The sequence below is a fragment of the Eulemur rufifrons genome, chromosome 29 (assembly GCF_041146395.1).
Source record: "Eulemur rufifrons isolate Redbay chromosome 29, OSU_ERuf_1, whole genome shotgun sequence".
In the NCBI taxonomy this organism is placed as follows: domain Eukaryota; kingdom Metazoa; phylum Chordata; class Mammalia; order Primates; family Lemuridae; genus Eulemur; species Eulemur rufifrons.
Window position 1 is genome coordinate 54,460,507 of NC_091011.1, and position 15,556 is coordinate 54,476,062.

General features: G+C 33.1%; 1 protein-coding gene across 1 annotated transcript in view; it reads left to right on the forward strand.

Moving 5' to 3' along the window:
- PCLO (piccolo presynaptic cytomatrix protein) overlaps positions 1–15,556 on the forward strand; it is a 360,664-nt gene that overhangs the window by 303,567 nt on the left and 41,541 nt on the right. The window contains exons 18-20 of the mRNA XM_069462070.1: positions 27–98; positions 1,671–1,851; positions 3,470–3,664. Of these exons, the coding sequence (XP_069318171.1) occupies positions 27–98; positions 1,671–1,851; positions 3,470–3,664 (448 nt within the window). The remainder of the gene's footprint in view (positions 1–26; positions 99–1,670; positions 1,852–3,469; positions 3,665–15,556) is intronic.

Sequence of the window (15,556 nt, forward strand, 5' to 3'; positions counted from 1 at the left end):
TAATGAGATTTTTATTTGAACTGTAGCTCAAGAAGAAAACACTGGAAGTGACAGTTTGGGATTATGATAGATTTTCTTCCAATGACTTCCTTGGGGAGGTGAGCCTCTGATTTCCTTTCCCTGATTTGTTGCCATTGATAACCACCATATAAAACATAATAAAAAGAATATTTTTTTAAGTTCATAAGAGAGCCGTTTCTGAATAAAATCCTTTGGCAGGTAGAATTTATTTCCTGATTTACTCTTTGAATAGATGAATAGCAACTCAAGAAATGGTTTTTATTCTATTCTTCAATGTACTTTATAATAATTTATAAAATTAAATATTAATTGTTTCAATAATAAGATATATAATCATACTGTGAGTCCAAATGATATTTGAGGGTAACAAGTTTATTATATTATAAAATGAGCTGGAATTTTAAAATGTATTTTCAGGTTCTTTAATTGCTATTCCTCACTGCATGTATGAATGACTTGATGTGACATTTTGTACTGTTATTTATGATTAAGTATCCTGAGAAAAATAGAAAAATCTCTCAAATATTTTAAGAAGCAAAAGTAGAAGTAGGAGAAAGCAATAAAAATATTTACATAAATGTGTAAGGAATCAAAATAACCTAATCATGAAACTGGTAGAGTGATCAGAACTCACGAATTTTTTTGTCTGTTATGTTCCAAAAAATATATATTTTGTTTAGTGATCTGCATAAAGCAGAAATTATGAATAATGTTTACTATAAAAATCCAAAACCTATAAAATATTATATCCTTTTGGTAGAGACTATAAAACAGTTGTGTAATCAAAGTGATAATGAGGGCTAGTTTGGTTTTTAAGATTCTGTACATCTCTTTTCACCAAAACTATATCATTTGACCTTCATCTTCAGGTTCCATCCTAGTGTAGCCACTTGGACTAATCTTGATCTTAGGTCGGGCTACTGTAAGATACAGTATTATATCTGACTTTATGGCTCATTTCAAAAAACTGACCTATTGAAGTCCTTCTAATTTATTGTCTTCTTATGTTTACATGAGCCTAGAGTATATATCCCTTGGGCTGGTCTCCATTTCTTTATACATTTTCAAAGCTAAGATGCCAGCAACTGTAAAATGAACCTTATTTGTATACCACCAAGAAAAAAAATGCTGCCAATTAAACCGTGACACAATGTTTCTCATCATCTGTTGTTAGTCATGTCCCTATTTCAAATGTGAACTGTGTTTTAAATTAGAAGAAATAAGTTAGTAATTACAGATTATCCATTCTTTTCCATTTTGTCCTTTTTGTGATTAAAAGCAAACATTTTTCAAAGTTGCTAGCCAAGTTTAAGACTAGAATGAGTTCTTATAACAGAAAAATGTTTTGTTTTATGAAAACATTGACTTGTAACTCTTCCTTTTAACATCATATCCAAATAATTTAGTTAATAGTCAAAAATCTTATATAGTTCAATTTAATCATTTATTAAGCATCTGATATGTGCAAGACATTGTTTCCTATATCACGGGTGAAGAAAAATGAGAAAGATAGCATCATCATCCTCAAAGATTATACTGTATCCTTTGTTTTATATATCCTTGAATAGATTTTAGATCATAGAAAAAAGTATTGAATAAATTACAGCTTAGTCCATAAATTTCATTGATTTATTGTACTTTATTTTCAGGTATTGATTGATTTATCTAGCACATCCCACCTCGATAACACTCCAAGGTGGTATCCTCTCAAAGAACAGACTGAAAGCATTGATCATGGCAAATCCCATTCCAGTCAGAGCAGTCAGCAGTCCCCAAAGCCATCTGTTATCAAAAGCAGAAGCCATGGTATCTTCCCTGACCCATCGAAGGGTAGGAAATATTTCAAGTAGAAAAAGTTTTTTGTCTATTTGTTCACTCAATATCTTCTTGAATGTATATTTAATATATATTGTATATTAAATATACCTGTATATTTAATATATATTGAAAGGTTAGATGCTATTGGAAAATCTTTAATATCATATCATGCAAAGAGTGATGGATATGGAATCAGGAGAAATGGGCTTTAGTCTTAGATCAGCACATACTTAGGTATATGACTTTGTAATCTTCACTTCTTTGACTCTCCGTTTTTCAACCTGTGAAATGGAGGAGGCTGGGCTATGTGAGCTATTTGGGTTTATACCTCTCAAAATCCGTGATAACATGGTTTTAGAAAATGCACTGGGGTATTTCATTAAAAAAATATACAAATCCCTACCAGTTCATAGACTAGACATAATCATCATTACTATTTATGTACATTCCTTCTAATTGTTTACACTCTCTTTGTTTATAAAATATAGTCTTACCCCATAAGTATAATCTTGTATCCTCCTTTTAATCTGTCATATAGATCATATTTCCCATGTCATCAAAACAACTGGTATGCTGAAATTTACTTAAATCTTTCCTAAATGTTGTACTCAAGCCAATTTTTAACTATTATTGTTATTTTTTAAATAACAGTGCCATACATTGGGTTTGGCCATAAGCATGGCATTCCCATTCGAGTGACCATTTCCTTTGGGAGGTTCATTACCAACTGTCCTACAACAAGCATTAATCCTCATTGTCAGCTGAGTTACTGCCTATATAGATAACCATGTGGTATCTTATCTAGGTATACTGAACTATATTACATATAATCATATTACATATAATTTTTTATAATGGACTTGAGTATTGCTTCCTTCTCTCCTTTTCTCAGAAAGTACACCAAATTGAAAAGTGGTTCTTTATACATGAGAAGAGAATGACTCATAAGTGCAAGTGTTCTGGGAAATGGGAAACTGAGTCCATATCCAGTAGGCCATTGAGTTGAATGGTAAACCTCTGACAATAATGAGTGCTGTAGATTATTTATGAATGAGTTTCATAGATGCTTTATGGATTCTACTTAGCCATGTTGATTCTGCCCTGCTTAACATTCTGCAAGATCGTTAGTATAAAGACTTCTATTTCTGTGACTACCTTAGGAAATGAATAATCTATACATTCTCTAAAATTGTTTGAGATAATAATTCCACAATCTCCACATTTAATATGTCCTAGTGACTCACAGCCCTTCATCCAAGAACTCACTATGTTTTTGCTCAAAACTCTCCCTGTGGCAGTATAACCTATTGTCTCCTCCCTGACCTCTAGTAGAATTAGCAGAGTTACTTGGTGAAAAGAAGTTAATACAGTCATTACTTGAGGCTAGTTAGAATGTATTTCTCTTTGCAAAGTTATCTCTTCTTATGACTATCATCCTTTTGCTTTTCCTCCCAAAAATTGTTTCTTAAATGCTTAATCACACTTCTGTATGGTGAGCAGTTGCATAAATGAGCCATAAGAGACATAGAATTAACATAAATCTTAGACAGTTTCAAATTATATGTAGACCAAGCTTGACAGGAGGAATGCTGGAGCAACTTTAACTCATGTTTTACCTTTTTGTAACCAGACATGCAGGTTCCCACCATTGAGAAATCCCATAGTAGTCCCGGTAGCTCAAAATCATCATCCGAAGGCCATCTCCGCTCTCATGGACCATCTCGCAGTCAAAGCAAAACCAGCGTCACTCAGACCCACCTGGAAGATGCAGGGGCTGCCATAGCTGCTGCCGAAGCCGCCGTGCAACAACTCCGCATTCAACCAAGTAAAAGACGCAAATAAATTCCTCAGCATGGCAGCTTAATGTTCATCTGTTGCCTTTCTTTCCTGCTGTCCTTCCCTGTTTGCTTTCTGTTTTTGGCATCCTCTGCTCACTCTGTTCACTGTCCTTTGTCTGTGTAAGAACAGTATCAATACATAAATATGCTCTTTCTTATTTAGATTTTCTTTTAATTTACATAGACTGAAAATAAAACTGGCTGTTTCTCCTTTGTTTCCACTGTCCATCCAACCTGGCTCACAGTATTTGGTAGCTGTGTCTGTGATGTTTGCAGGCAAAGCAATGTTGTGTGTCCCTTTTGTGTGCGCTTAAGTATCCTTTAGAATACAGAAATTATAAGTGGCTGCCAACTTTCCAGGCATTACACCAAAAAAGCACACACACAAGTATTTAGAGCAGATTAGCAATGAAATTCTTGTACCTGAAAACACTCAAAAATTTTAGGCAGAAGCGTAATGAGACCAAAAGTCAAGTTCTAGGACCTAAGGGGAGAAGCCATTTCAAAACAATGCTTAAAAACACTAATAAATTATGCATGTGAAATGTTGTAGCTTTCCATGTGCAACAATTTCTAGTCTTCTGAAAAATCTGTGAAGAAAATCATATTTCTTATATTCTCAAAAAATGCATAATATTAATATATGTATAAGCATATGTGATGAGGCACTGTAACCTCATTAAGGAGCACAACTGGGTCCATTCTGTTGGATCACTCTTTGTATATGATAACAGAGATTTTATAGGTTATTTTTTCTCCTAACCATTAGAAATCCTTTGAAAGTCAAGATGTGCTATGTCTAGTAGCTGTAAATCAAAGTATAACAATCTACTCACCTTAACTGCTGTATTTTCATTTCATTTGTAAAAATTTAGTCAATCAATGTAATTGTATAAAAACCTAAGAAGTGCAGATATTTCAAAAATGTAGGTGGCCTGTTACTTCTAAGAGGCATTAACCAGGCAATGGAGATAGATTGTCTCCTGAGTCATCATTTCCAAAGAAACAGCCAGTTTTAATCCCCTTTAGTGCTGTGCATGTGGTGTCATTTTGGCATTTGAAAACACAACTTATTTAAATAGAGCAAAAGAACACTTCTGTTTGCATGAATAACATTTAAGCTGGTTCCATCTGAGGATACATACTCTGGGTTTCCATTTCACCCACACTGCCACAGCAGCACATAAAAGCGGTCAGTCTAATCATGCCAGGAAGCAGCACAGACACAGCATAGCAGGAGTCCTCCCCATTCAAAGAACTCAGTCTGATAATCTGCCTCCACCAGCCAATGGCAACCAAGACCAAAGCCAGCTAGCCCTCAGGAAGGTGATGTCTGATGGACCAGTCAAGCCAGAAGGAGGTGAGCAGAAAGGCCCTGTTCAAAGCACACAACAAGAACATCCCCAAATTTAAAGCTCTCATCTTTAATTTTTAGAGGTTGTCTGATAAAATATGTTTATCCACTTTTTAATGTGCTTTTGTGGGCATGGCATTTCAGGACTTCATCATCACCATGTAAGTCCCAAGATCAGTCCCGTAATATATCAACTACAGTGATTTGTATTTTTCTATGCACTGGGCATCTTTTGACTTTTGTTGGGAAATAGATTAACAATATTCATATTGCAGAATGGAATGCATGCTACTAACTTAATCTGTTCAAGCATGACTATAAATATGTTGCATTGTGATAAAAGTTTAAATTGCTCACAGTTCAAGTTAGCATACCAGTTGGAATGTAGATCAGTATTTGTTGCGTATTATTTCAAGTGTAACTTTAAAAAAAAAATTAGTGGATTTTGGAAATTCTTAGAGGAAAGTAAAGGAAAAATTGTTAATGCACTCACTCACCTTTACATGGTGAACGTTCTCTCTCGATCCTACAAGCAGACATTTTCCACTCGTGTTTCCGTAGTTGTTAAGTGTATCAGATGTGTTGGGCATGTGAATCTCCAAGTGCCTGTGTAATAAATAAAGTATCTTTATTTCATTCATAAACTACTGGGTTCTGAGCCATTGTTATCTGATGCAGCTTAAAATGAGTGTGTCAGTTTTTGTTTTTTCATTTGATTTCTTGCAATAGATTCTAGTTACTGCTCCGTTGCTAGTGAGAGCTGTAATAATAGAACATTTTGGAGAAGAACAAAGTTTCATGCTGGAAACATTATAGATGGAAGATTAATACCAAGTAAAAGCATCAGAGCTTACATAAAAATATAAACGATGGGTTTGGGCCACCCTACGCAATGCTTCCACTATTTCTCTCTCCCATACCTAATCTACTTTGGTCCCTGGGTAAAGGAAGATAAATTACATGAGCCCTTGCTTTGGAGATGTACCTAACCTTAATCCTATAGCTGTGTTCAGAAGGAAAAGCAAATTTACATCTGTCCCTACCCTGACCCCAACATTTCTGGAATTTTCCCCAAGAAAGAGTGCCACTGCCAGTGACAGGAATCAAACTAGAATGATTATAAATTCTCTTCAAATTTAATTAAAGAACACATATAAAATAAAGTTTTTTTTAAATAAAACTAGGATAGCATTGTTTGCCCCCCGTAAGTACCTTCCAGCCCTAAAATTCTTGAGTTTAAGATTCTATATTTGACACAAAATGAAAATCAAGCCTTATACTTTCCTATTGCATTTCTCTTTATGCTCATAAAATTGAAAACATTTAATATGCTCTTCTCTCAATTAATCAGATATTTGGGGGCAATGTAAGATGTATGTGGCAATACAGAGGGAAAACCACTGAGATGTTTCTTAAATTATCCAGGGAATTTAAAAAAATAATTAGCTTAAACATTAGCATAATTCTGTATATGTGTTTACTCATCCCAGTTTTTAGATTATCACCAAAGCACAATTTCCATTTTATTGTTAGCCCGCTAGTATTTTCTGAAAGTACTTAAAATTCTACCTCTCACTTTTTTCCTTCAAATAAGTTCAGTTGATTTCTTCATGTCATCCATTTTCTTACTTGAAATATTCTATTAATTATAAATGTAATAATCAAACACTTCCCTGATTTCACATCTTATTTTAATTATTGTGATTTAAATATTACTATATAATATCTTGTATGATTTTTTTCCCTAGATGTGGTTCTTAAATTTACATCAAAATATTTCAATCCCTTTGATTAATGCTCTCATAGACATTCTCATACATTTAAAGTGCTATAATTGAATTAGAAGTCACTCTTTATTGACATCACAATCAAAAGGAAAACTAGGTAACAGCATGCTTTCTTATTTAGGTTTGTTCTTACAGATAATAAAAAGCCCTGTTTTCTAAAATATAAATCATTTCACCAGCATTGTCAATGTACTAATAATATAAATGATCCATGCATTTTGGGAAACACCTAATAGCAAACATACTGTAGGATTAAATTTATGTTGAAGTGCAATATAATCTGTTTAAAGCATGGAAAGAAAAATTGGTCAGAGATATAAACATATAAAGAAACAGCAACTTCCTGTTCACTAACTGTAGAAATAAGTATTAGTAATTAATTTTAAGTGTTTGGTTAAAAGTCTCCCATTTCAAACCTCACAATGGAGTTCATATAATCCCATCTGCATTCTGGAAATAACACTCTGCATTTGAATAGTTCTTCATGTTGTACAAAGTGTTTTGTCATCCATTTTCTCATTTTATCACACCAAGTGGATGAGGTATTCATTCCAATATTCGTATCCCTGTTTTATGGGTGAGCAGAGAGTCAGAGGGGCAGGATGGCTGATATGAGAACACACAACTAGAAATTTTTAGAACTAGCAAATATACCCTTGTCCTGTGACTCCTAAAGTAACAAGTTTTTAAATATGTGATCTCCCTCTGAAATCAAACTCTCCTGATTTCAATAAAAACAATGTACTTGCTATTTATCACTCCTGTTCTTACAATTGATTAGAGGTAGCTAGAAATGATGGCAGAATACAATTTTTACTCTCTCTACCTACATGATCCTCCTCTCTAAAGGCTGGTAATTTAAACCAATGGAAGAAAACCTTCCCACTGTGCAATCCCAGCAAGGCAGTAGGCAGGGTTCTTAGAGGAGGCTACGTGTTCATCTGTAGGCATTTCTATCAAGGGTGACAAAATTGTCCCTAAAGAGCTTTTCAGATGTGTTTTGTAAGCTTCTCAGCAGATTTCTGCTCGAGCTAGCATAAAATATGGGTCAAGCAAGAATTATAGAGTGAGCCAGAAGGAACTTTTTTCCTCCCTCTGGAGTTTAGTTGCATACTAGGAAACCTGAAGGGAAAGATTAGACAGATTGTACCAAATCATCCTGATGCCTAAACAACACTGTTTGTATTTATAAATCTCTGGAAATGTTTTTGTTGTTATTTATTTTTATTTTCTTTCCCAAGCCAGTTGGTTTGGTTGAATACAGGCCCTACTATTTCCAAAGGTGACACCAAGGAGGGAAGAGAGTTTAGAAAGTAGTTTTGATCTTTTCTTTGTTTGAAAACTATACCAAAATCAAAACAAATTGAAGCATTGTTAAAACCTTGAAGATTAATTTAGTTGGCTTCTAATACATTAAATTTTAAGTACAGTTTGAAAATTCCTGCACTTTTTTGGTTCATGCTAAGATTTTGGGTATGAGCTTTAAATTTTAAACTAGGTAATACAGGCTGGGTAGAAATAGCTCTCCACCCTGGGTAATAAAACAGGAGCCCTTGCGACAGGGTGGGCAAATTAGGTGAGAAGACGAATCATTAAATAAGTTGTACAAGGGAATTATGATGGTGAGTTTCCTTGGTGTGACCGGATTGTAGGAGAAAAGCCTGAAGCTACTTCCACAGACCTCTACTGGAAATTCCACTGTCAATAAAGCTCATTTGCGGCACCTGTCAAAGAAGAGTTTCATTTCCATGTGTTGCCTTGGCGAACTCTTACCAAGCCATCACTCTGTGGGAGCTGCTGTCTTGGGCAAGCGGTAGGGGGTGGCTGGGTTTGGGAGCGGGCGGAACCGGGAGTGGAGGAAATTGTTGTTTACAGTAGCTAATCAGTGTCCTATTTTCTTCTGGCCTAAAGTAGTTGATCACTTCTGCTCAGAAGGAATTTAGCCTTCTCTGTTTCTGAAAAAGACAGGGCCCATAAGAGAAAATAAAATTGTCAGAGAAATCAGAAGGAGTTTATTTGGAAGTGAAGTATTCTTTAACATTGTATGTACGAGGTTAATTAAAACAAATTTTACATTCCTCATTTCCATGTGCTTGTGCAAAAAAGAAATTAAAATATTTTAAAAAATAAAACTTTGAGCAGCTTAAAATAAAAAGAAAATTGAAACTGTAATGCTGTGAACATACCAAACATCCAACAAAATCAGAGAGAATCAATTTGGATGATTTCAGCTTTCAAAGTTATGTGCCTGTTTCTCTGGTGGGGAAGAGTTTTTTGTTGTCTGTGAAAATCAAAATGCTCTTTAAAAGTTTTGTTTTTTGAGAGATTCCATATTTTCTTAGAATGACTGATTATACATTTTCAAATATTTCTGTAGTCATTTAAATTTATTGCCAGAAATATCTCCACTCTATATACAGAATCACAGACAGCAAATGTGTAACTCTGACCATATGAAACTCTCTCTCATTTATGGACCTTCATTCCTGAAGGTGGATCTACTGACCTGCCATCTTTTGTTCTGTTCCATTAGTAGCCGTAAGTCTACACCGAGCCATCCACATACTTTGGTCTGATCCACACTGGGAATTTATATGTTCATTTCATCTGACATGAGTAGCAAGACCCACTGGCCCATCTAAATACCAAACTCGGCTTCCATGTTGCTATGCCTTAGTCACATGATCTAGCTATGGGCCTATATAGTACGGATGAGACGATTAATATGTGATCTAAGAAGAAGAGAAAGGCCTATTGTTTAACACACCAAGGTCTCTTAAATGCTATTTATGAGATGTCTTTAACAATAATATCCATGAAACCTAGTTTTTAAAATGCAAATTATTTTACTTTGGGCTTGAAGAAATTATTTTCAAAAAGTTAGTATATCAGATTATCACCAGGGAGCAGGACCTGTGGAAATGAGACAGGCAAGTAAATGCCAATGGGGGAAGGAAATGGGAAAGCTGATGGAGACACGCTGGGGGATGCGGGACAGTCACACCATGAGCATGGGGAGGGGGGGACTTTCTCACCTGAGTAGGAGGATCACAGAACCAGGGAAATGCTACTAAGGAGAGGTGGGGCAATGTCAAAGACACCATTTGGCTACTTAACAATATTATCTAAATCCAGATATCTAACTGTCCATTAATTACTTGATTATTTTTCCACTTTTCATCCACATGTATTACATTTATGTAAAATCATAATATTTCACCCATTCTTCATTGTGCAACATGATTTGGGGAGGGGGAGGAAACCTGTGGGTGTGGGATGGGATGAAATGAAGGGAATCTTCACATGTACTGAACAAGACTGTGAAAATATTTCTTAATTTTTATTTTAGTACTATGCTGTATGTGTAAACATGTAATTAATCACTAAGAAGCCAAAAACAGTGATAGATTTTAAATGAAAACATGTTATATCAGAAATACAGAATTTTGATTGAGGTGTTGAGTTTGTTAGATGTGTGAATAGGAATGACATAGATATAATCGTAGCTTTATATTATACCTTAATGTGGTTTAAAGATACTAAAAATTATAACTAATTAATTAAATTGATTATAATTTGAACAGAAATTAATCAAAATATTAGTATCAAAAACCAAACAAGGCAGATAAATATTTCAGAAACAAATGTTTGGTAAAAGTCAGAAGCACAGGTCTCTTTTTTTTAACATGTAATAAAGATAGCAAAGTACAATTTCTACTATATTTGTTCTTAAAAAGAACAGAGAAGTAAAATCTGCTTTTCCTCATTGAAACATTTCAAATGCAAAACCACATTATTTGAAGTTCCATAGGTCACATTTTATTTTTATCTGACTCTTTATGTAAAAAGAATTTGGAATATAGAGAAATACAGAAAAGGGATATTTTTACAACTATTTACTTAATTCAGATGTCTTTCTGTATAGGTCTATCATATACTTTTAGTTTGTTTTAAAGCATTCTCATTGCTAATGACATTTCATAAAGTAAATAGCTATTGAATCACCATTTTGGCTCCATCCAATATTAATATACAAGAACATTAAAAAGACTTTATGTAGAGAAAACCCCTTTTTGGAAGAATTTGTATTATTCTATGCCTACCAGTTATTATTTACTCTGGGTTTCTTTGTACCATAAAATAGTTGGGGTTTTTATTTTGTGTTTAAGCAAAGATATAACACACAAGCAAGCTTTTATTATATACATAACTTGTAATTCAGATCATATACTTCTAGAGTTGTGAAGTTCTGAGTGAAAAAAGTTCTGAAGAAGATTACAGATGATTAAAAATAATAATATCAATAATAAACATTTTCAAGAAAGGCCACTGTATTTTTTTCAGTACAAAAAATAAAATGAAAACTGAAAGGCACCATAAAATGATATTGATGTACATAATTGTTTTTAAGATGACTGTCAAAGAAGCTGATGCTAATTGGTCTCTTCTCATTTTCACAGTTAGCACTTCATTTCCATTACTGTAGGTCCCCGACCAGTAATTCTCAAAGTGTGTCCACTGACTCCTGGGGGTTCCCAGAAACTCTTTCAGGGGTGTGAAGGTCAAAAAAACTCTTAAGAATATTAAGATGTTATTTGCCTTTTTCACTCTCGTTTTTTTTTCAAGGGTGCATTGGAGTATTGCAGCAGCTACAGAAGGTGTCATGACATCATTGCTTTGATGACTAATAGAATATGTGCTCCTGGTTTTTTGTTTTAAAGTTTTCTTAATTTTGAGTATGATAATAGTAGATACAACCTACGTGAAACAAATATCTTTGGATTACTCAATAATTTCTAAGAATGCAAAACGGGTCTTTGAAGGCAAATTATTTAAGAGCCACTGACCTAGACTTATGCATAATCATCATTTTTACAGTAGCCAAACAGTGGATAACTGAGAATTTTGTCAAAACTATATTTATCATATTCGTCAAATTTTCTATGCCTTATGTATCTCTCCTATTGTGTTTCAGAACCTCTCCTTTCCTTTCTCATTTAGTGTTAATTTATAATTATTAAGATTGACAAATGACTCTTTTCCAATTTATATAGCATATTTAAAATATTTTATTGAGCATGATTTAGATTATATGTCCATATTTATTACTTCTACCCTTTAAAATTTGACTGGTAAGTCACCTATTAGCTTTAATCAGGGGCTCCCAACATAAGGTGGAGTGACAAAAAATGTTATACAGGTAGAATAAATTTTACTTTTGTTCTAATCCTGAAGGTAAAATTTTTTAGAAAAACATTTGTTTATAAATTATTAGTTTCTTTTATCTTCCATTATACTGTCTACATTATTGATCCTATATATTGCAAATTCATTGTATTGATATAAGCGAGAAAACCTGAAGATTATTACTTTGATTCAAATTTATGGGAAAGTTGAAAGTTTCTTACCTAACACTTGGTCCTTAATTTCAAGTATGTAATTTAGTGAGCTTTTATATATTTAATGCTAAAAAAAGTATTCTTTTAAATGTTTAATGCTAAAAAGGATATACATAAATATCACTTATAGAAAATATTATCTGAATTACCTATATTAATCATTTATTCACATAAATTTGTTTATTTTTTTGATTGCATATTATGTTCCAACCTCTTCAATATATCAGTAATACTGAAGCAAACAAAATAAGCAAAAATCACTGTCCAGTGAATCTCTTATTCTAGTAATATTTATTGAATAACAAATTTAAAGTTATCTTGGAAAAATTATTAAGAAGGAGAAAAGCATAAGTTTTGTCTACCTTCAACTGAAATGGAAAAAGAAAAACGCAATTGGTCATTAACTTAAGTTTGTATGTAACCAACCATAATCATGCTTAAAAATACCTGGAAAATATAATTAATTATACTTTTATTCGTCCTGGCTGGTTCTCTCTCATAATCTTTACAATCCACTGGGATATGACCCACTACAGGTGGTGAGAAAGTGTTTGAAAATGATCTATTTGGAAAGAGTAGAAAAATTAATGAAATTAACTAGATAGGTTAGATCTCACAGGACTGGACATGCATGTATCTACTAATTGTCCAAACTTCCTCTTTACTTTGTGGCCATTTACTAAATTTGAATGATATGAAAACTAATACTCAGTGTTTGTTGTAACATTAGCCACATAAGTCACTTTGCTGTTATTAATTATTATTTCTTTACACTGGAAGGAACCTTATTTCCTTTGGGCAGAATTTTATAAATCAAAATATTTGGATTCCATTTAAGGACAACATCTTTGTTATCTAAGTATTCATGATCTAAGTTATTGAAGTTTCAGGATTATGTAAGAACATTTGTCTTAAGGGATTTTTAGAATTACTTTCCAGTCAAACAAACCTACAGGCTTTACAGCAGTCTTTATTCCTGCTTGATTTTTTTTTTCTCTGTCAGCTCTTGGAAATACCTTTCTGACAACCTAATTCAAGTATAGTGCAAGCAAACTGTAGAAGAGAAAATATTTCTCCTTCAAAAGAGAATGAAATGAAAATTGAAAATTGAAAAGTTGACCATGAACAACTGATGTAACTCTTAAATATTTTCTCTTCCAAATATGATTCTCCTTACTATTTACCTTTTAAAGATCTTTATTGTGTTTGCATTTTTAAACTTGGCACTTGATACATTCTTTGTTCATTCTATTTATTTGAACATAGCTGGAATTATAGCCAAATTTATTAAAGACAAATGAATTTACTTCCTTAATTTTCATGTCTTCATCAAACTTTCTTCCATCATTTACCATGAAATTTAATTGTATTTATTTGAAGTGGCTTCTTCTAAAACCAGTTCTGAACCAAAAACACCTCAAAAGAGGAAGATGTACTTAAAAGACAACATTATGGTATAAATGCGAGGGTTATAGTATAGTGAGCCATCATGTATGTTTTTAAGTAAGAAAAACAGTCCTCTCTATCATGTTATCACCTAAACTAACTATACTTTCATTTGTTAAATTGAAGTTTTATACTGTTACTTCTGTTCCCTGAAGTGATGGTTGATCTTACTGTCTATTAATATTAATAGAAAGCCAGAGTGAATGACTAGCGAGTATGGAAAACACCTGCAAATTATTGGTAGTATTAGATAAAAAACAAATTAAATTGCTCATTAAAATGTCCTGAAAAATTCAGTCATGAGGCTAATGTGTATGGAGAGGGAAAACTACGAACACAGTTAAGAACTTTACCAGCTTTCCTGGGACGTGACAGATGGAGGCCTCACATCTCCATCTTCCTCTCTGAAAGAAGCTGCTGTGTGAATGTGGAATATCTGACTTAAGAGACATATTCTGATCTTTATAAGGAAAAAAGACTTCAAAATTCCATTTTTCATGGCTTGTAATACCTAACATGTATATAATTTATATATATATAAAATATGCCTATAATGACTCATATATAGTCATTTGACAATTTATCATTTTGAATAGATTTCCAATGACATCCTTCCTTCAACTGCCCTGCCCAAGCGTTTACAAATCACTGATATAGATGTTAGGGTTGTCTCCTTTCAATACTTTTATTTGTGAAAACTTGTAATTTGGTAGTATGTGAATACTTCTACAAATAGCTATATTAAAGCTATCTAGGCCATTTTTCTAGTGTCCACTTTCCTTTAAATTTTTCCAAATTAGATAATAAAGATACTGAAGTAGATTTAGAAAAAAATAACAAACTTTGAAAGTATTTGTAAGGTGTAACATCTCTTCTTAAATTAATAACTCTGAACTGTAATAGAAAACATACAAAAAGTATAATTGTACGTAATTCAATGAAAAACATACTGAATAATGCTGGTCACAATGGAACTTAAAAACCTGACATTTTCAGGTCCACGCCAAAAAAAAACAAATCAGAAAACTAATATAAAATTGAAAAATCTCTTTGGTAAAAATAACAAAAACAGAGCAATAATAACAGATAAGAGAGAAAAAGAGAATGAAAGAAAAAAGACAGGAAGGCGAGAAAGAGAAAGAAAGAGAGAGAGAGAGAAGCAAAGAGGAGAAAGTAGAAAAGGTACCTAAAGTAACTACTGAGCTAAGTTAAAATTACAGCTAGCTAAAGGAAAAAAAAGTTCATACCTTTAATATATGATTTCTAAAACAGCTAGGTAGTTACTTCATTTCTATCACTAAACTATTGGAATAAACAAAAATAATTATTAATTGATTTACAGAATTTTAAAGAGTTAATCTCAAAATCCTATAGACCATGTCAATGAAGATAATAGTTAATACCACTATATCAACCAAGTCATTTGGGAAATTATTACACAAGCTACTGACATAATACATTATTTTTGAAATATTTGGAAATAGCTCTGTGCTGGACCAAAGATACAAAACCAATGGTAGACCATCACAGGCAGCAACTCTATATACACTCCAAGCTCTGAATTGTGAAGTAAGCAGAGACCTCACCTTTTTGAGACAATTGACTATAACATAAAAGTACACTAACACTTTTTACTTTTACTTCTCTCTTCCTCTCGTTAATTACTGTGTGACCTGGAATCGCTTACTTAACCTTTACAAAGCTTGGTTTTTCTGTAGGCAAAATGATGGTTCCAGAACAACAGGTTTTCTTTACAGTTCTTAACCAGCATTTAATTGCCATGATTCCACAACTATAAAGTCAACTCTGAGCACAGTGCTGCCATCGTGTGGTAGGTACAGTGATAGTCTTGCATATTTAAGTACTGTATAGTAGAGGGGGAAAGAACCAACA